Source organism: Diabrotica virgifera, chromosome 6 (genome assembly GCF_917563875.1).
Source record: "Diabrotica virgifera virgifera chromosome 6, PGI_DIABVI_V3a".
Lineage (NCBI taxonomy): Eukaryota > Metazoa > Arthropoda > Insecta > Coleoptera > Chrysomelidae > Diabrotica > Diabrotica virgifera.
Genome location: NC_065448.1, coordinates 100,537,733 through 100,559,418, shown reverse-complemented (window position 1 = coordinate 100,559,418; position 21,686 = coordinate 100,537,733). Strand labels below are relative to the sequence as shown.

The 21,686-nt window shown below is 33.1% G+C and overlaps 1 protein-coding gene across 1 annotated transcript in view; it reads right to left on the bottom strand.

The window, feature by feature from the left end:
* Positions 1 to 21,686, bottom strand: part of LOC114335854 (liprin-alpha-2-like) — a 307,595-nt gene that overhangs the window by 50,724 nt on the left and 235,185 nt on the right. The window contains exon 7 of the mRNA XM_050653655.1: positions 6,155 to 6,315. Within this exon, the coding sequence (XP_050509612.1) occupies positions 6,155 to 6,315 (161 nt within the window). The remainder of the gene's footprint in view (positions 1 to 6,154; positions 6,316 to 21,686) is intronic.

The following is a 21,686-nucleotide window of genomic DNA, read 5'->3' as shown; positions in this document are numbered from 1 at the left end:
TTTTTTTTAAATTTTACCTCTATAAATTTGAATAGAGGTAAACTTTTAGTTCTAATTAAAACTTACTCTAAAAAAGAAAAGATTGTAGATGGTTATATTGGATGCTTTCTTTCAAGACATTTTATTTGAGGTGGGGTATAATGGTAAATCCGGCATTGTTAATATAATATAAGATGTGGTCTAAATCTCTAAACATAACTAAATGGTCCATAAATACGTCATAATTAAATTCTAAATCGATAGTTTTCCCGACCATGTAAAATATAATTTTACAAGACTTTCACTGTATGATATATGAGAAATTCCTTGTTTAATGCATACAATTTACTACTAGCATTACTATTACCATTTTCTTAAAAAATATATTTACGAGCAACAGTTCCATAAGTTTGTTTGGTTTATGTAGTTTCCTTATTTTCATGTGATACATATTTCACATAATTTATTATATAATTGATGTTTGCTAAAATAGACTTCCTGTTTTTACCGAATTACCATTAATCTACTTAGTGACATAGAAATCTGAAAACTCAGTAAAGTACGATTTATTCTGTAAAAATTTTGCGATGAGAGAGACAGTATAAGGAAATTGCAAAAAATATAATTTTTCATACGTCCATACGCACTGTTGCGTACGTTCAAATCAATTGATGAAACAGCGCTGCAACGTGCAAGTTGGTGAAACGTGCCAAATCGCTGTTTTAAAGGCTTCTTCTGGAGATTGGAATCGCTACCCACGCATTGAATTCTTGATCTTTGTCTTTTGGGCAGTGTGAGCACTTGCATTATCCTGATGTAGGATGATTCGCAGTCGTGTGTTGCTTTGTCGGAGTTTCGCGATAACTTCAGGTAAACAAACGGTTATATACCAATCAAAAGTAACCGTTCTTCGATCTTCTACAGCAATTTGTTGCCACATGACCAGATTTTGACACAAAAGTTGCGACCATTTTCTTTGACACACTTCGAGAACGGATTACTTTTATCAGATTTTACTCATCGTGAAACACCCACACAGCTGATTGGAGTTTATTTCCGGTTCATAGGAGTAAATTCAAGATTTATCGCCACTAACAATACTATAAAGGTTTTTTGAGCTTTCTTTGTTGAACCGTTCCAATGTTTTTCGACAACAATTGACGCGAACTGCGTTTTGCTCTTCTGTGAGCAAATGAGGGATAAACCGGGAATCCAACTTCGTAACATCCAGTTCTTCATGTAGGATCTTTTGGATCGAGGTATTTGAAATTTAAAAAACTGCTTTATGCTCTTCTGTGAGCAAATGAGGGATCCAACAGGAAACCAACTTCGTAACACCCAATTCTTCATGTAGGATCTTTTGGATCGAGGTCTTTCAAATTCCCAAAGATGCCTCTATCTCCCGGTATATTACACATCGGTCATTCTTAATTAGCTGACGAACCGCATCAATGTTTTGCTGTGTGACTGATGTTTTGGGTGGAGCAGCCCTGGGTTCGTCGCTGAGACTGGAGCGACCACTTTAAAATTCGCAATATCAATGAAATAATTGACTGGTGTGATGCTTCATTCCCAAATACAGAAACCATTTCAGCGAGACACTGCTGTTGGGATCATCCTCTCCGAAAATTGTAAGAAATTATTGCTCGAAAATGTCCTCGGCTGAGATCTACTTTTCGACTCACTTGCTAATTTCAAAAATTCACTGTATCTACACGACTGGTTATATGGCAATGAAATTTTATATTAATGTCAACAAAAGATTGAGGTTACATTTGCGCCGGAAGGCTCTATCGGTGACGCCCTCTATGCGGCTATATGGAAAACTAAAAAGCCACACCTGATGTGCTACACATCATTTAAGGCGCTTAGATATGGATCTAATTAAATGGTTGATATCCTATTGGACAAACTCACTCCACGCCATCTGAAGTTCATGTCGACGTGGGGCCAGTGTTTGAGCGGAATGTTGTAAATTTATGACCTCTGTTTAGGATTGTCTACCCATGATGCCCCATACATGTTCGATTAAGGTTAAATCAGAATATCTTGGAGGTGATTTTGAAATATGAATTTCAGCCACATTTAAGTAGTCAACTGTTAATCTGGGTACACGTGGCGTGATTTTTCAGCATTATCTTGCTGAAAAATCAGGTTTGGGAGTGTTCGAAGACGTGGTATAACATGTGGTTCTATAATTTCTTGGATATAATGGTGTGATCATATAAATACATCCCATAAATACGAAAGCGGATCTAGAGTCACAAGGAATGGTACACTTCCCGTCGTAAAAAACTGGTACACTTTTTTTTCCCAATGTAAACCTGTGTTCAGACTGGATACAATAGTTCGTGAATCACGTCGTTGTTGCTATAACAGAATTGCACTAAATCTGAATACAAAAAAATGACGTTTAAAAATGTATAATGGTTTTAGATAGGTACAATTATTTTTATCACTACCAATTGACCATCCTTGAAGAAACCTGGGAAAGCTTGGACGAAGATGAAAATTTATAACTAAATTTATTTCTCAGTGCCCAGAAGATTACAAGAAGTGATTAATAATAATGGAGCTATAACAAAATATTAATATTTCAGCAGTTTCGAATTGTAATACATAATATATTTAAATTCCACACTTGTTCACTGGAAGAGTTATTCATATTGTATTAATTTCAAATCAATTTTTTTTTATTTTTCCCGTGTGTTTATTCTAGTATCTCACAACTATAGAGTTTTGTATTTATAGTACAATTTACGAGAAACCAAGCACGCTTCTCGATTTTAATTTAAACGTAATAATTTAAAGTTATGTCATTAACTATCATTATTTTTGAATTGAAATATTTTCATAAATTATAATAAAACACGAATCAATGTATGGGTACTTAATTGAGATGACTGGCAACATTGCCGTAGAAATTAGAATGACACATTTGACAAGATCAACTTACACAACTTGAAAAACGCGATTTTCGGTTATAAGAGTTGTACCAGTTTTTTTGACGCGAAGTGTACCCAAAACCACACCTTCAATGCAGTGAACTTGTCTTTTTACAAATCGCTGTGAATTTCTTCCTCGACCACGTCACCGTCAAACCCTAGCCCGGCCACCATAAATTCCTAAGTAGAATCGAGTCTGGTCACTACAGACTATTGAATATCACTGCCGATCTTAAAATGAACATTTCCTTCCTTGATGTACCCTAGACACCACAAGAATTTTAAAACATTTTGACAAATTCATTTTGCTAAATTTGAAAGCGTACTATCGCTATAAATTCCATTTGATATATTGCAACAAACGACAACTTCATCATTAGGTATGAATTGTCTGCTTAAACACCTTTTAACAAAATAAATCTTTTATTTATATCATTCTTTAGTCATATTAGTAAAAAAACATTATGCAGGCAAGCATATACATTCATTCGTACCGTTTTTATTCATTTATGCTGTTTTAACTTCTTGGCATGATCAAAGGCGGTATACGGTTTTTACCTAAGTACACAATAATGAAAAGAGAAAGTTTTTTTTTTCTAAACTTCCGATAAAAAGTGGTAAAACTACTTTTATTAGAACAATAAAATTAGAAACCAATTGGTACATAGTTTGAATTTGGTAATACACCGGTTTAGATGGCAGTAAAAATTACAGCAGATATGTAAAATGAAAAAATGTCTTAAACACTGCATATCCTGAAAATACATGTAACAAAGATAAAGAAACAGAAGATTAGGCATGATTTAAAGAAGAAAGGTCAACAGTAGATCATCTTTTTTCACTGACCCAAGTTATAGAAAACAAATTGGCCTACGTCCATCAAAACTACATATATCTTTGTAGGGCTAAACAAAGCCTAAGAATAGAGTCCTCTTTTAGACAATTGGAAGTGACGAACAAAAAACAACAGAAACATAGAACTAATAAAAGCTATAATATGAACAATACATCACGACACAAACATTAAAGTAAACAGAGGAAATAAAGTTAGCAAAGCATTCAGAGCAACAAAAGGTCTTAAACAAGGTTGCTGCTTATCACCAACACTTTTCAAAATATTTTAAAACAAACATTATAACAATTATGCAGACAATAAAAGAATAAATGCAGAAATATGGGGCTATTACCAGGTAATAACAGTACAAGAGTATGATGATCTAGAGTATATGACAAGAAAGCTTGATGAAGAATACGAAAAATGGCGTTTTCCGCTGTGTACGTCATTATCGGTCTTATTGTTGATTTATATATCCTGGTTTTCCGCTGTGAGGTATTTGTTTCTCCAGATTGTGCTGTTGTGACATCCCGCTGCTCTGTTCGCCATGTTCATTTGTTTTTGTACTTCTTCTTCCACTTTTCCGTAGCTTAACAGTTTTATTATTAAGTATTCCGTTTTCATCACTTGTTCTATTATTTTGGTATTTACGACCAGTTTACATCGTCTCGGTTCCGCTGATATCACTATCGATTTAGTTTTATCTGTTGAGATCACCATGTTGTATATGAGCGCCGTGTCTTCGAATTCTTTAATAAATTTTTGTAGGTCATCTTCATTTTCGGCTGTTATTATGGCGTCAACGGCCTAGCATGGCGTAGCGTAATATCTTTATTTGTTTTTGTTTATTATTTTCGTTCCAAGGGCTTCTCGGGCAGCGTCCAGAATATTTCTCTTAAGTTTTCTCTACCTAGTTTCTACATTGCTTTCATTTTCGATATACTCCATTTTTATTTTCTGTTCTATCCTTTGTTGATATAACGGTTTATGGAGTAATCTCTTAAATTTTCTCTTTTTATTATTTCTTCTGAATTCGTTTGTTTAATCTTCTTTTTGCATCTTATTCTTATTCATCAATTCTTATTAGTATTCAAAAACCGTATACAGGCTGGTAGTGCAACGTTTGACCAAAATATGAGACACTAAACCAGTAGAGGAGAAAATACAAAGGTGTCGGGGTGGCAAATTCCAATAAAACACAAACCATAAATAATACATAAATAATAACATATGCATTAAGTTCCCGAAATTTTCCGAACTAGCGGGTTTATTGGGTTGAATTTTTCTGTCTGTAAGTTCCCCATTCCCCTTATATCCGCCAGTGAATCGAACATTACTATCTGTCAATTTATGTTAAAACAAAGGTGGTACAAAATAGGATGTTTAGCATACATATTTCATGTAGCCAAATGTTTTTAACCCCAATTATAAGTACGCCAATGTGTGTTAATTGTAGAAATACAAGTGAAGCACTCAACAAACAGAAAGCGTGCCTTTATTTGAAATTATGCGACGAGTATACAGTAAAAAAGACAAAAGTTTTTTATTTGGTTTCCGTAAAAAGTTTCGCAAAACAGAAATTTATTAAGCTAACATCGTAAAAGTAAATAATTCTAAAAAAATATAGTCAATAAATATTTTAAAAAATATATAAATTATATTCTACGAGTATTTGTACATATTGTAGCATTATCCATGCCTTAAAAGTAAGATTAATTATTATTGTAGCATTAGCATTACCCATGTCTCTAGTGGTAAAATTCATTAACGTTTTTGTAATATTTATTACACATGATAAACACGATGTAGGCATTGATTAGTGGGGCGTACAGAAAAATATTACCATTTGGATGAATTAATCTCATTCCAATTATTGATAGGAATACGAATAATAGACCAGGACATTTAGCATAAAATAAATTTATTTTTAAATACAGCACCTAGAAACTTGCATATTTTTGCATTATGTTAAGGATGATGTCAAGAAAAAATTCTAAAAAATCGACCTAATTCGGGATTTATCTCCAAAATCATCCATTCTCGAGAAAATGAATTTATTCCAACCTAAACGTCCTCACTGTATATGGTATATGTGAATATAAAAAATGTAAGTTATTACATAATATAGCAAATCATCACAAGAAGATTGTTTATCGAAAATCTTGAATGACATCTCCTTGAAAGCCACGTGATAATTAACAAATTATCGGATCAAAAATATGAAAGAACTCGATAGCAGCAAATTATTACCACGCGCCCGATGGGTGCTGAGAAACAATTTGGCCTTAATAATTGCAAAGGACGCGAAAGTTAAACATGGAATGAAAACCTATTATTTTAAAACCATCTATTTTAAATTATACTATATAGGAGAAAATGCAAAGATCATACTTACTCATATTTTCTATAATTAGGAGACATTTTTCGATAGGTGGATTTTGTGTAAGCACAAACGGAGCACTTTTTCAGTCTACAAGTTGCAAGGTGTTGCACAGCCTTTTGGAATTGAGATGCCAGAGCACTATTCGAGTGTTCCATCAGTTTAAGATTTTCAACCTATAAAGATAATATATATCATAACATTTTTTTAAAGAGATATAATTTTTTACGAATTGGTTTACTACAAAATAGATGCCTATAGTTCTCTTACTCCTTTTTAAGAAATAGAGAACTTTCTAAGCGTATTATTTTGTTAATATACCAATTACACATAATATCGCACCCTCAGTGCAAGACTGCAGTAAGTCAAAATAAGTAAGTTTCGAGTTAAAGACGTTTATTTTCGTGCTAATATCGGTGAAATAAGACACAAGTTTTAAGAAAAATTAACATTTGATTATGATTTTGCATGCTTTTCAGCCTATATTACATTAACCAAAAATAGAAATTTAAATAAAATAATATTAATGCAAAAAAAATTAGGAATTTCAAAGTTACAACACTTTTGTACGGAATAGTATATTGTGCAACAAGTGCAGAAAGATACTAATTTCTCACGAGTTTGAAAAGTTGCGGTACGAGCGCAAGCGAGTGCCGCAATTCAAACGAGTGAGAAATTATCTTTCTGCACGTGTTTCACACTATACTTTTTCTACAAGCACAGTTTTTCCTAAAAATAAAAATCACAATTTCCAAACGACGATTAATTATAATAGGTACCTATGTGATAAATTTTAAACTGTATTTAATTAATACCTACTAATCAATTTAAATTCCTTATACCTAAATAAATTACACAGAAATCAGTTAAAAAATTAATGCACTGCCTTAATTTGTTTAAATTTAAACAATTATTACACATTATTGACATTATATTTTTATGCAGTCACGGATTTACACAAAACCTACTTCATTCGACATCTCTTGCACAGGTTGCTAAATTCTTATTGGTTATTTGATAATTATAAAATGTTTAATAAGAATAAAATTGTAAAATAAAACAGTTGTAACATCCATAATTTAGTTTCTATGCTATAGTTAAATATAATAATTGTCTTATAGGTTATATATTTGTCTAAAGTTTAACCACGGATGTAAACAGAATATAACGTTACTCAGAATGCGGTAGTCCACGGATGTAAACAGAATATAACGTTACTCAGAATGAGGTAGTCAACTGTGCAGAAAAGAACTTTGCGGCACAGAAACGTCACTTTGCGGCACAGAAACGTCACTTTTCTGCACACTAATGTCAAATATCTTATACTGTGAGAAAATATCAAGTTTGCTAACATAAAACCGTGCAGAAAAGTGCACTTTGAATAGTGGTTGTAGAAAAAAAATTGTTAATCACTACACATTTAGTATTAGAATTTCAAAGTTACAACAGTTTTGCACGGAGAAAATTGTAAAAAGTGTAGACACATTTTTTTACAGTAAAACCTGTGTTACCGGCCACCTGCCAACATCGGCCACCTGTACTAACGGCCAGTTTAAAAATTCCACAAACCAATTATGTATATCTAGACTACAAAAACTGGCAATACCGGCCACCTTTCTATATCGGCCAATAGTTCTTTCATTTTTAGTGGCCATTGCTGACAGGTTTTACCGTAGTTGTTGTCTTCTCGTACATCATCTTGTGCCAAAATATTTTTATAAAAACTATGGTGGGCTTCTGGTATCGTACCCGAATGGCATAAGTATATCAAATCTTTCTTTTTGGCCATTTGAATTTTTGGCTGTTCTTTGGCAAGTTTTCTGAGAATAGATACTTTTGACCTCTCAGTATTGTTAATACACAAGTTTTAATATAACTGTTTTTCCTTTCATGAGAAAAAATACTTTTTGGTCGTAAATAATTAATTAGTATTCATTTATGTGGTTTTAATCCAATCTAACAAATAAATGGTCAAACGACATCGCACACATCTTATGGAAAATAAATATAATATCACACAAAAGACATTAAATGTACATGAATATATTGGTCTCGAAAATCCTTGTTTATTGTCTCAGCCGTTAATGGATTACGTAGACGCGCTGTATATTAAAATTAAACACCACAGATATAGATATTAAAATAACAAATATCTTATTTTTTTCATTGCTTGTTATTGCTTGTTATCGAATCCGTTGCAATGTTCCGTGCAAAACTGTTGTAACTCTATTACATTAGAGTTACAACAGTTTTGCACGGAACTTATGTTCAAAAACGCAAAATAGTTAAACTGTTGTTGTTGTAATATTTAGCCCATTAAGCATTTGAAAGTTACTAAAGTTTTACACGGGATAGATATGCATGTTTACAATCGAATTCCATGATTACTTCATTTTCATAAAATTTTGAGTTACTGCAGTCTTGCACTGAGGGTGCGATATGTACTTGAACATGATGTAACCTATACTTCGTTTCACGTTAAGAACGAAACATTGCGATTATGGAGATCAGTGTTGCCAAACCTCTCGGGCACGGGTGGCTACTCGACTGCCGGTATACGATTCATTATAATCAGTATGGCGTGGCATTGGCGCACTTCTATCGTTCATAAGAAATACATTGACCTATCTAAGCAACCTTCTGTTCTTAACGTGAAACGCTGTATGTATAGTATTGTATTGTAACCTCTGTATTTTCTGTTGATCATTTTTCTAGTTCGTAATAATCATGCAGAAGGAGTATTTAAAAAAATCCGGATATATTTGTTGCTTTTATGAACTATACGTTATATATTCTAAAACTGTTGGCCATCGGCCATCTTGAAACAAAAAAACCAAGAAAATATCAATCGATCTACAAACTCCGTCTTGGGTTAGTTTTTAAGGTTAATTGAATATAATGAAGGTGGAGAAACAAGCTAACTATCTCTTTTCGTAAAATGAATCATTGTCAGAACAACAAGGATTGGAAACCAAAGATGAATAACGGACTGAAAATAAAAAAAAACTGTGGTAATATAAATGTGAGGAAAATTTTGGATAATGGTACCCTACATTAAAAATTTATTGAACATATATAGTTTTTGTGATGTCAAATCTCTACAATTCTTAAGGTTGTTAATGTTGCTACGAAATTAATAAAAAAACAAAAAATATACAGTTTGTTAGTGTAGCCAAAACAACGCGATAAGTGACGTGACGGAGTAACTCCTTTGATGTGTGGAAAGAAATCGCCACTCAAGCTATCGCCTAACGTTTAACGTGATTAATAATGGAAATAACAAATTAGCGCGCCAAGTCGTGGCTACACCTCTCTTTAATGTCAAATAATGGGATAATTAACGGCATTAGACGTTAGTGGGGCCCCAGCATTCTAACGATTTTTTTTTTCGTTTCTCTTACCGCTGTGTCTCGGTACACGCTAACGTGTACGCAAATAAAAAAGTTAGGTACACGCGAATTAAACTTCATCAAGCAAGTGACGTCATTATGTGTTTAGTGTTTGTTTGATATAAAAATATTTGTTATTAGGGGAAGGGAAGCAGAACTATTCAGATGTTCAAACTTAATTATTGTAATAAATCAATGTGTATATAAAAGCATAAGCATATGTATTCAGGTAGGCAAAATAAATATTTAGTTGAAATGACATGTACAAAACACTGTTAAAATCATTTTTATACATAAGTTAGTTATACCAGTTTATAAACCAATGCTGTTGTGTTTATTTTTATTTATACAGTGAGTTGAACTTGTTACGATTTTCATAGATAATTGGTTATAACTTTGTGAATACCCTGTATAACATATTAAACCTTTATATTTTTGTGATGGAGAAGTTAAGAAGATTTCGAACATAAAATAAAATATAGGGTGTTCCATTTAAAAAACATAAGTTTGGTCTGCCACTATGGTATCGAACGCCCTGTAACATTCTAACTAATTTTATAATATGAAGCTCAAAGTTTGCAACAATTTTTGTTACTAACTTTTATTGCTATCTATTACTGTAGCGGATCTACTGAGCTTTATCACACTAATCATTAATACTTCTGCTACCCTTAATCACGAATTTTTGTCTCTTATCTTTTTCATACTGTTTTAGAATGTTGTTAAACTCATTAATAGAACTAAATAATTGTCCACACTCCATAGTTAATTAAAAAAAATACTAAACAAATAAAAAATAAGAAAACTCTTTACTATTAATCAATATTAAAGGGTAAACACAACGTGATTAGTGATTAGACAAATTCTAACCACACTCTGACACTCACCATACCAGATACTTTTAAATACCACAGCATACACGCAGCTCAAATTAGCGTGTACCAAAAAAACCCAGTCAGAGTGCACGCTAAATAGTGACGTCACTGATTTGATGACGTTTAAGCGTGTACCTAACTTTTTTATTTGCGTACACGTTAGCGTGTACCTAGACACAGCGTTCTCTTACAACAAATGAGTAATTGGGCTTCCTCGTACCATTGCCGCACCCTGTTCTGTATGCATACTATTTGTTGTTTAAAATACAATGGTCATTCAATTATTTAGCTGCTGCCACTGTTGTAAATATGGATTTTAATAAGATACAACACAAATGGTTTGAATTACGACAAAGAAAAAAAATTGTGTGAAGAATGCAAATTCTCGAAATAAAAATCTTAGAAATCTTCTACAGTTCTTCTTTTGATTACAATCTAAATACAAAAATTGGAAAAGATGGAAAACGCTGTCAAATAAAAAGAAATGAAACCAGTGGAGGTGGGAAATTATACATAGATAGAGAAACCTACAAATTTACATTATATTACCACTATCGATAGTTAGTTCCCACATTCAGACGTTAACTAAAGTGGTGTTAGCTCAAGAGCTAGTTGACTTCAGTCATAAAATTATAGGTATGACGTTAACATGGCGTTAATATTTTTTAAATTTGCATACAGTAAAAACTGATTGAAGACAATAAAGCAAATGTAAATAAAAGCAGTATAATTAGTAGTATTTTTTTTTAGTATAATAATTAATAGTAGCCACTTGAGGACACTTTGACCTTTGACCCCAGACGACATGCCTTGACACACAAATAAACGTCAAAACATGACAGGGTAGTAGCTGAATATTTTTGGCCTAAGAGAATAGGAAAACTGTGTGTGTTGAATTTTGAAATTAGTTTTTAAATAAAAAATATTTCAAAAATTAAAGCAAAATTATTGATAATTAATCACATTTGTTTTTTAATTATTTATGAACAGCCTTGATCAGGGCCCCCGTAAGGGTTACTGGCGCCTGTGTGCAAAAAAGAATTTTTGCGCCCCTTAAGGCATTTTGGATCATGTTTTTTTATTCATTTTTTTGAAGGTAGGTAGGTAGGTAGGTGCTTTAAATAAAGCAAGAAATTGAACTTTAGAAGTCATATTTATAGTCCATTCACTCACGGTAAAATATTACAAAACCTCCGAATTTTAAAGAACCTCTTGGATCGACATTAAATTTGGCATATACATCATAGTTTTTGTTGAAAAATGAATATATATATTCACTCGCAAATAACTCGAAAAGTATTGACTTGGTGAAAAACTATATAGAACCAAAGTTGCGTAGAATTAGTCATTTTATCCAATTCCGGATGTTTTTTTTTGAACGTATGTTTTTTAACCAACGAGAACGGGTAAAACTCACCCCCAGGGGGAAAACACGCATCGACGCAATATCACTTTTTTTCATTGACATGTTAGCTAATGTGTATGCCAAATTTCATGTCAATATAAGCGGTTCGTTAAAATTCACAGCAAAAACCGTTAGTAAATGGATTATTCTTTGTAAACTAAAATATCAAAATGAAAAAACAGAACAAAACCATAACAAAATAATGGTAGGGGAGCCCAAGTGGGGATTTTTGCAGTTACTCGAGCGCGTCAGATTATTACATGAGGAGAAACCTTGTACCCTGAAAATGTACCTCTACCATATATTAGCTCTTAATGCAGGGGATTTCGTTAAGGGGCGGCCGAAAAAAAAAATCTATCCTTAGAAAAACTCGAAATCGTTAGATTAAGATAAGGTAAGTTGAGTACTTGCAAAACAGTGTATATTTCAAAAATCTGGCGATTTGAGCAGGACGTAAGGAAATGGGTGAGTCCCAAAGTTTCACAAGAAAAAAAGCAAATATTCTGCGAAATGAATGACATATCGAAAAACTAAAAAATACGTGCTCCATATTTTCCAAAAATCTACCGAATGATACCAAACACGACTTCCCACGGAGAGGGGTGGGGGTAAATTAAAAATTTTAAATACGAATCCCGCGATATTTCGCGAAATGAACATCAGATCGAAAAACTGAAAAATACACTTATTCGATATTTTTGAAAAATCTATCGAATGACACCAAACACGACCCCCGCGGAGGTGGGGTGGGGGGTTACTTTAAAATCTTAAATAAGAGCCCCCATTTTTATTGCAGATTTGGATTCCTTACGTAAAAATAAGTAACTTTTATCCGGGACATTTTTTCGAATTATGGATAGATGACGCTATAATCTAAAAAAACCATTGTTGGAAATCGAAAACTAAATTAAAAAATGGAAAGTCCCCACTAAAATGGAAAATTTTACTTAACTTTTTTTGGTTTTAAGACCTACTCCTCACAACCCAATAGTTCCCCATAACGCTCGAGTGACTGCACATTTAGCATACTTTGCTCCCCGACCATAAATTAAAATGCCTGACTTCTGACATGTTCTAGCGCATAAGAATCAGCAGTGACTGAATTTATACGTTCTTCTTATTTAGGTACCGTGTCCGTATTCAGAGCTTGGCCGTCATTATGTTTACAAGTTCCTGAAACACTTCTCCGTCGGCTGCTGCGCAAAATAATTCTTCTAATGTGGTTCCACATTGTCTAATATTAGGCCACCATGAAAGTTTCTTTCCATCTCTTTCCCTCCCCTTTTCCTTGTATTGTAAGGCGAAGAAGATGGTATGTATTTAGGTCCTCTAATTACATCGCCGAAGTATTCTGTTTTTCTCCTCTTTTCTCCTATTTATACCTATCTTCTCAACTTTTATTTTAAAATTATTTTTGGTTTTTTTGTTTTTTTTTGGCACCCCTAAAGGATGGCGCCCGTGTGCATTGCACACTTTGCATATATGGTAGCGGGGGCCCTGGCCTTGATGTCAAACTCATTCATTATATTATTACTTCTAACAGCTCTGTAAATTCTTCAAAATTAAAAGCCTGTTAATGTCATACCTATAATTATGACAGAAGTCAACTAGCTCTTAAGCTAACGTCTAAAGTTGGGAAACTATCTATAGTGGTAATGTAATGTAATTTTATAGGTTTCCGTCGGCAATTTCAAACCTCTACTAGTTTCATCTCTTTTTATTTCAAAGCGTATTATGCTTTCCATCTTTTGTGTTATTTTGCTGGTTATTAGCGCACTCATCCTGCATATAATAGGTATATACTCGTAATATATACTAAAAGAAATGCAATTAAAAAAAATAAAAAAAAATGAATAAAAGAAATGTAATTGAGAAAACACCCAGAAAATGGAAACTTGAAATCAGCACAGTGTGGAAGTGTATGTAATCAGTCTTAAACTTTTAAATATTTGTTTTCGAAGCACCATCTGCGCTGCAGGAAAGTACCTGACCCGTATATCCATATTGGTTTACCCTATACCAGTTTGGTAATGAAACGTAATATCAATTAATACTGAGAAGAAATTAAAAAATTAACCAGTATTGTGATATGTGTGTACGTTTTCCTGTTATGTCTATTTGAGCATTAAAACTATCAAAAAGTGTTACACCGTGAAAGCTGAACAATTAAAAACCAAATCAGCAAGTTGATAACCTGAATTGTCACATTGCCATTTTTAATATTTATGCGTTGCATTCCGTGATTTCGACATTAGTCCATTGTTGCCACATTTAGTTGAATTTCTTTTATTGTAATTCCGTGAAACTCGTAATAAATTAGAGAGATTAAATAAGTTTATATAATATTGCACAAAACAATATAAAAATGTGATTATTTTGAATAAATTTACATACTGCGGATTTTTACTTTCTGTGAAAACGATTCTGAGGTCTAAGGTTACGGACAAAGTAGAATAGTTGTGGCAATTTATTGTGTCCACGAGAATAAGAAGTAAAAATGTCATCCTACTATTTGCATAACCGTCAATAATTTAAAACTTTATTATTAATAAACATAAACTCCTATGAAGCATGGTTATTATAAAAACTGTTACAAAACTCTTCGAAGATATTTAAAAAAATTATTCTTATGGTATTTCCGGTAACAAGTCTCAATGGCTTTACGGCTTTACCATAAAGTTAGCAGCGCCCATTGTTTCTCGGAAACGGCTACAGCAATATTTTTTTCCCGTAATATAGTGCAGTCACTGAAAGTTTTCACCTCCGATTTCGTTGAACCTCCATCGATTTTCATGAAAATTGGTAAGCAGTTAGAGGATACCTCGAGGAACAAAGGTGACATGATGCCAACTTGCGCTTTCACCCTGGGGGTGGATGCCACCCCTTCTCGGGGGTGAAAATTATTTTATTAAAAAAAATACTATAAATCGATAGACAGACCAATTCTAAGCAAAATTTGTTATATAAACTTATTAACATAAATCAATAGGTACTTTTTGAGTTATTAAAGATCAAAAATTTTATTTGTTCGTAAAAAATGCATGTTTTAAAGCTGTTTTTCACATATAACTCAAAAACTATAAGCTTTTACAAAAAAGTTATTATTAATAAAATTAAAGATAATAAAAAACTGAATACACTTAGAACTAAACTTATGTTAATTCTAATTCAATGTGAGTTATGGGTAATTTAATGCATATTTTTTTCGACGAGTACTCAAATCTAAGTATTCAAGCTTAAATAACGGGAAAACGATGCATTCTATAAAATATACCTGCTAAACACTTATCAAAGTACTTCGGAATACCTATCAAAAAGGAGCACCAGAAGAAGTTAATAGCATCAAAATTAAGTAAGTTATGATGAAAATAATAGAACCCTTTCGAATTTTTTTTGGAAAAAGTGAAAAATAAATCATACGCCATTTCCATCAAAAATTAAAATTTATAGTAATCCTTACAATAATTTCTTTATATTGGCATAAGTGATGATGTCAACAATTTTGACCGGTTTAGAATGGATATTTTTGAAAAAAAGATATAATTTTAAAAAAATCAGAATTTTTAAAATTATCGTTATTTTCATTTTCTTTTGATAGTAACTCCAAAAATACTCAATATACGTAAAAAATGATACATGACCAAATTTTAGTTTTTTCTATATCAAATATTTTACCTGTTTTACTATTACTGTAGGGTAAAAAATAACCGAGATAGAAACGTTTAAAGCTTAAATTTTGCTGCGAGAACCATGTAATCGGAGCCATTTAACCGGGGTTTAAAAGATTAAATTTAACGTGGTTTAATAGCCCTTGGAATTAGCTTTCAAATGGTTTTTAGGTAAACCTGATATCGTAAAAATTAACGAGTTATTTAAAAAAATAATAACATTTTTTGGAAAAAAATTTAAACGATAAATTTTGAAAAATTTTTGTAGCATCAATTTTGATGCTATGAACTTGTTCGGGGGCTCATTTGATAGATATTTCTAAGTAATTTGACAAATGTTTAATAAGTTTATGTAATAAAATGCATCATTTTCCCGTTATTTAGCTTGAATACTTAGATTTGAATAGTCGCAGAAAAAAATATACATTCAATTACCTATAAACTCACTTTTAGTTAACTTTAAAAGGTTTTTCTAGTAAGGAGTTTTATTTCGTTTTTTATTAGCTTTAATTTTGGTATTAACAACTTTTTTGAAAAAACTTATAGTTTTTGAGTTATTTATGAAAAGTCGGCTAAAAACATGCAGTTTTCTCACGATACATTATAATCTTTGATCTTTAATAACTCAAAAAGTTTTGATTTATTTTAATAATTTTATATAACAAATTTTGCTTAGAACTTGTCTCTCTATCGAATTATGGGGTTATTTTTAATAAAATAATTTTCACCGAGAAGGGGTGGCATCCACCACCATGGTAAAAGCGCAAGTTGGCACCATGTCACCTTTGTTCCTTGAGATATCCTCTAACCACTCACCAATTTTCATGCAAATCGATGGAGGAGGTAATGGCTCATATCCACCTTCAGTTACTGCGCTAATATGTTAGCAATAAATTAGCAATTAATTCCCTGCAGTGGAATTTTCTAGTTTCATAAGTTTCACAGCAATATTTTTTCTGTCCATAATAAACTAATAATAAATTAGCAATTAATTCCCTGCAGTAGTTTTTGGGGATTGGTCAATGCACCAATCAACAGCAATTAATTAACAATAAAATATGCTACCAAGACGTACCCTTTTCCCTGTACCCCTTTTCCTTGAGATATAGCTATCCGTAATAAATTAGCAATAAATTATATTCTTGATCTGAATTCGGCCTTATAAAATGGTGCTGCTAACTTTACCAATATCATTTTTGTCCTCATATAACAAGAACCAAACGGATGAAAGTCAAGAGAGCATAGGGAAATTTCACCATCAGAACACCATATCGATCATTAACAACATCACGGACATACGTACAAACCGTGTAAAGGCAAAAATTATTTAATCATCAAGGAAACTAAACAAAAATGTTCTTGATGGAGTCGATTGAAATTGCCTTCGAAAAAGTTATCGTACCTAAGTGTGATATTTTTTTTGAAATTAGAAAAATCAGTAGTTCTCAATATTTACAAAAATAATTTTCGCCAATCATTGATTGAAAACAAAGTTTAACAATCGAGGATGGACCGACTGCCTTATGTTTTATTATCTCGTTAATCATTATCATTAATAGAAACAATCGAAGCCAAAAGACGCAACTGGTACGGACACCTTCAGAGAATGCCGGAAAACAGATGGCCGAAAAAAACAGAAAAATGGACTCCACACTAGAAGAAAACGAGGTAGACCGAGACGATCCTGGAGAGAGGATGTCGAAGATGCAATGACCGCCAGAGATCTAAAAACTGAAGATTGCTTCGACAGAAGACGCTGGAAGTTAGGATGCGAGAAGCGGCGACAGCTGTAGAAGACTCGCTTATTATATATATATATCATTATCATTTACTATTTACTTTTATTGTATCGCACAATGGGCACAATTTATGTTTTCACTGTATGCATCTACTAACAACAAATAAATCTGACAACAAACAATGTGACATTACTATTCTCGTCATCACATCAGCGTGACCGCTGCTGGTCCGCTGCGATGATTCAGAATCGGTAACGAAGAATGATGAGAAATATGATTCAGAAAGAATAAAACTGGCGAAATTCTCACATAAGAAAATGAAATAATGAACAGGTGGAGATATTATTTTCAAGAGATGCTATAAATTCCTTGCTATCACGAAGAAAACAAGGTGTTGCATCAAAGAATAGATGATAATGAAGATCCTATAACCATAATTGAACTGCAAGAAACTGCTGCAGAAATGAAAAACGAAAAAGCCGCAAGGTGGGCCAGAATAACCAGTGAAATGATGAAATAAATCGGACAAAATGCAACAGAGGTATTACTAAAGATATTTAATGACATATAGAGAGAAGAACAAACATCAATGAGCTGGTAGAAGTCTCAGACCGGCGATAGACAGGATTGCAAAAACTACAGAGGAATAACACTCTTAAGCACTGCCCTAAAAATATACGAAAAAATAATGAACAACAGAATAACCATAAAAATTGACAGTACACTCGAGGAATCACAAAGTGGATTCAGAAAAGGCAGTAGCTCCCATGATCATATATTTACCATCAAACAAATAATAGAAAAATATCAACAACAGGAAAAAATATGTACATATATGTAGACCTTGAAAAGGTTTTTGTTACCGTACCAAGTCAAGAATTATGGGAGTTATTAGAGAAGAGAAATAGAGAGGTATTAGTAACAAAACGATAAGGGCAATTAAGAACACTTACAACAATATGAATTATGTCATCAGTCAAAAAATAACATTAAAACCATTTATTACAAACGAGAGTCTGTGACAAGGAGCAAGATAATTAAAGAATGTAACGTAAAAGTGAAAAAATGCATGTGAGTTATAGAAATTTCAGAAGGAACATTCGCTGACGACGTCGTCATATTGGCCGAAAATGAGAAACAACTACAAAGAAATATAGAAATATGAAATGAAAGACTAAAAAAATATGGAATGACAATTAATAAAAATAAAACAGAAGTTATGGTCATGGGAGAAAATGAAGAAAAAGAAAAGATAAACATAAAAATAGAAGTAATAAATACAGAATAAGAACGAACCTTCCAATTAGGGATTGTAATCCAGCAGCATTTTTAATCCAGCTGGATTTTTGCAAGATTGGCTTGAATCCAGCTGGATCCAGCGCGGATCCAGCAAAATGTGGAATCAAAATAAAAACACGATTTTAATGTTTTTTGTCTGTATTCTAAATTTCTAAACAACAGAAACATGAATTATTTAGTTTTTTTAGAAGTGAGACCTTAAAAAACATAGGCCTAACCTACTGCGCATAGAACTGCACATACAGCTGGTTGCGGAGAAAGCCCTTTCATTCGGCTCTATACTGGTCGGTTTTATGATCATTAAATAGTCACGACAAATGATCGCCTTTCACTCCTTCGGTCTCATAAATGACCATTTCCTTTTCCAAAATCTTTCGAGAATCAGTTTTTTTTGGTTATAAAAGTTTTCTCTTTCTCGTTTCAATTCAATGTTAAGTTCTTGTTCCAGTAAAATTCACTGGCTCCGGATTAGTTGGCCCATCTTCTTCCATTATGTCCTCTTGCACTGGTTCCACAATCACTTGTTTATTTATACGACAACAAATTTTTCATCTTTTGTCGCACTGCATTCTTTTTCGGTATGAGGAAATAACCAGGATTGTTTAGTCCTTCGCCATACTTTTTTAGATTTTGTAAGTCCACTAATGTACCTGTAATTTCAGAGAGGCACCATTCCGCGATTCTGTTGGTAGTGCTTTAGATATATCGGCACTAAGGCTAGAGTCCTGGCTATTTAGTTTGTCTAAGCCAAATTTCATGGTTGTGTCGGCCGTTATCAAAGTCAACTCTCATCTGCAAAGAGCTTTTATAGCCAGTTTCACCGGTTAAAAAGTGGCGATCAACTCATTGATTATTGACCATTCGCCAGCAGAGAATTTATCTCAGAATCAATGTCTTTCAACGCTTTATCGATGCAAACTTTTAGGCTGTAGAAGCTTTTTAGCATACTCAGCTACTGCTAGCGTCATAGAATGGCAAGTTGCCGACTCACGGCTTTGAATAAAGAGGCTAATGAAGACATTAAGTAACTTATTTCGAATTTGACATGTTTGCGGATCCACGCTGCTGGATCCAACACGGTTTGCTGGATCCAGCATGTAAAAAAAGCGCTGGATCCAGCTGGATTGCTGGATGCTGGATGCAGCAATTGCAATCTCTACTTCCAATAATTATGAGTAGAATTAGAAGACAACGGAAGACATGCCACAGAACTTAATAATAGAATTCAAAAAACGATGAACCTCTATTATCCAATCAGTAACAAATTCATAAACAAAAAAGAAATATCAAGAAAACGAAAAATTAATGTGACCAAGTCAATATATAGGCCTGTATTAACCTTTGTTTGCGAATCGTGGGTTCTAACAGAACGACAAACGAGTACAATACAGGCAGTAGAAATGAAATACCTCAGACGAGTTCGAGGAGTTACCAAAAAGAGATAGACTTCGGAACACTAAAATAAGGGAAGATTTGGCAATCGAGTCAACCTTAGAATAAATAGAAAGAAGGTAACTCAATTGGTGGGGTCATCTTCAGAGAATGGATTATACAAAACCGGTGAAAGAAATTTGTCGGGCAAAAACGCAAAGAAAAAATGTCGACCACGACAAACATGATAGAACCCTAGGAAAAGTATTCGAAAAGGGGGATCAACATGAATAGAAGCAAGGACGCTCGCCAGAAATAAGAAGTAATTGGTCAAATTTTTACATAATGTAAATCTATAGCAGAATATTAGTTAATAGGCGAAGCAACGAAGCACTAAAAAGCCCAAAACGTAGGAATTTTGTGCAGTAAGATAAATCGTCATGCAACTTTTTGTGAACTAAATTAATCTCCGCCAAAAATTTTTGTGCATGAGAAAATGCATTTTCAAAGTGTATCTCGAAGAGATGGAAAATGAAAAATTTATAACTCAGGAAATACTGACGGAAATCAGTTCAATTTTGCTAGTCAAGGAGTCAATCAGTCTTGGAGGTCAATGAACACGAATATCATGACGGCGATAGTATTCGAGGTACCTGGTGCCCAGGGTGGAACTCGTCGCCTGGGACGATCGAAAAATTCGCGGGACGATCGAATAATTCACGAAATGAAGATTGGATCAAAAAACGGAAAAATGCGTGTTAAATATTTTTCAAAAATTTATCCAATGACACAAAACACGACCCCCCACTCCACCCCCTGGAAGTGGGGTGAGAGTAACTTTAAAATCTTAAATGGAAACTCCCATTGGTTATTGCAGATTTGGATTGCTTACGTAAAAATAAGCAACTTTTATTCAAGACATTTTTTCGAATTGTGGATAGATGGCGTTATAATCGGAAAAAATGATTTATCGTGATGCCATAGGTAAATTATAGACACGGTCTAATATCTCGAGAAATACAATTCCAAATAAAAAACCAAAAAATAAGTGTTCAATATTTTTCAAAAATCTATCGAATGACTCTAAACACACGACTCTCCACTCCACCCCCTGGAGGTGGGGTGTGGGGTAACTTTAAAATCTTAAATAGGAGCCTCCATTTCTTATTGCAGATTTCGATTCCTTACGTAAAAATAAGTAACTTTTATTCGAGACATTTTTTCGAATTATAAATAGATGCGCTATAATCGTAAAAACACTATTTATTAGCGCCAACTATCAACAATTCTAAAAAATGTTTCGAATAGATGTTAGTTATTTTTTCATGAGGAATCCAAATTTGCAATAAAACATGGGAATTCCTATTTGATTTTAAAGTTACCCCCCAACCCATCTCCAGGGGGTGGAGTGGAGGGTCGTGTATGATGTTATTCGATAGGATCTTGAAAAATATTAAACACGTATTTTTTGGTTTTTTGTTTGGAAGTGTATTTCTCGAGATATTTATATAATTTAACTATGGTATCAGGATAATCGTTTTTTCCGATTATAGCACCATCTATCCACAATTCGAAAAAAGTCTCGAATAAAAGTTGCTTATTTTTACGTAAGCAATGGGGATTTCCATTTAAAATATTAAAGTTACCCCCACACCATCTCCAGGGGTGGAGGGGGGGGTTAGTTTAGTGCCATTTGATAGATTTTTGAAAAATATTGAACGCGTATTTTTCCGTTTTTCGATCCAATCTTCATTTCGCGAATTATTCGATCGTCCCGCGAATTATTCGATCGTCCCAGGCG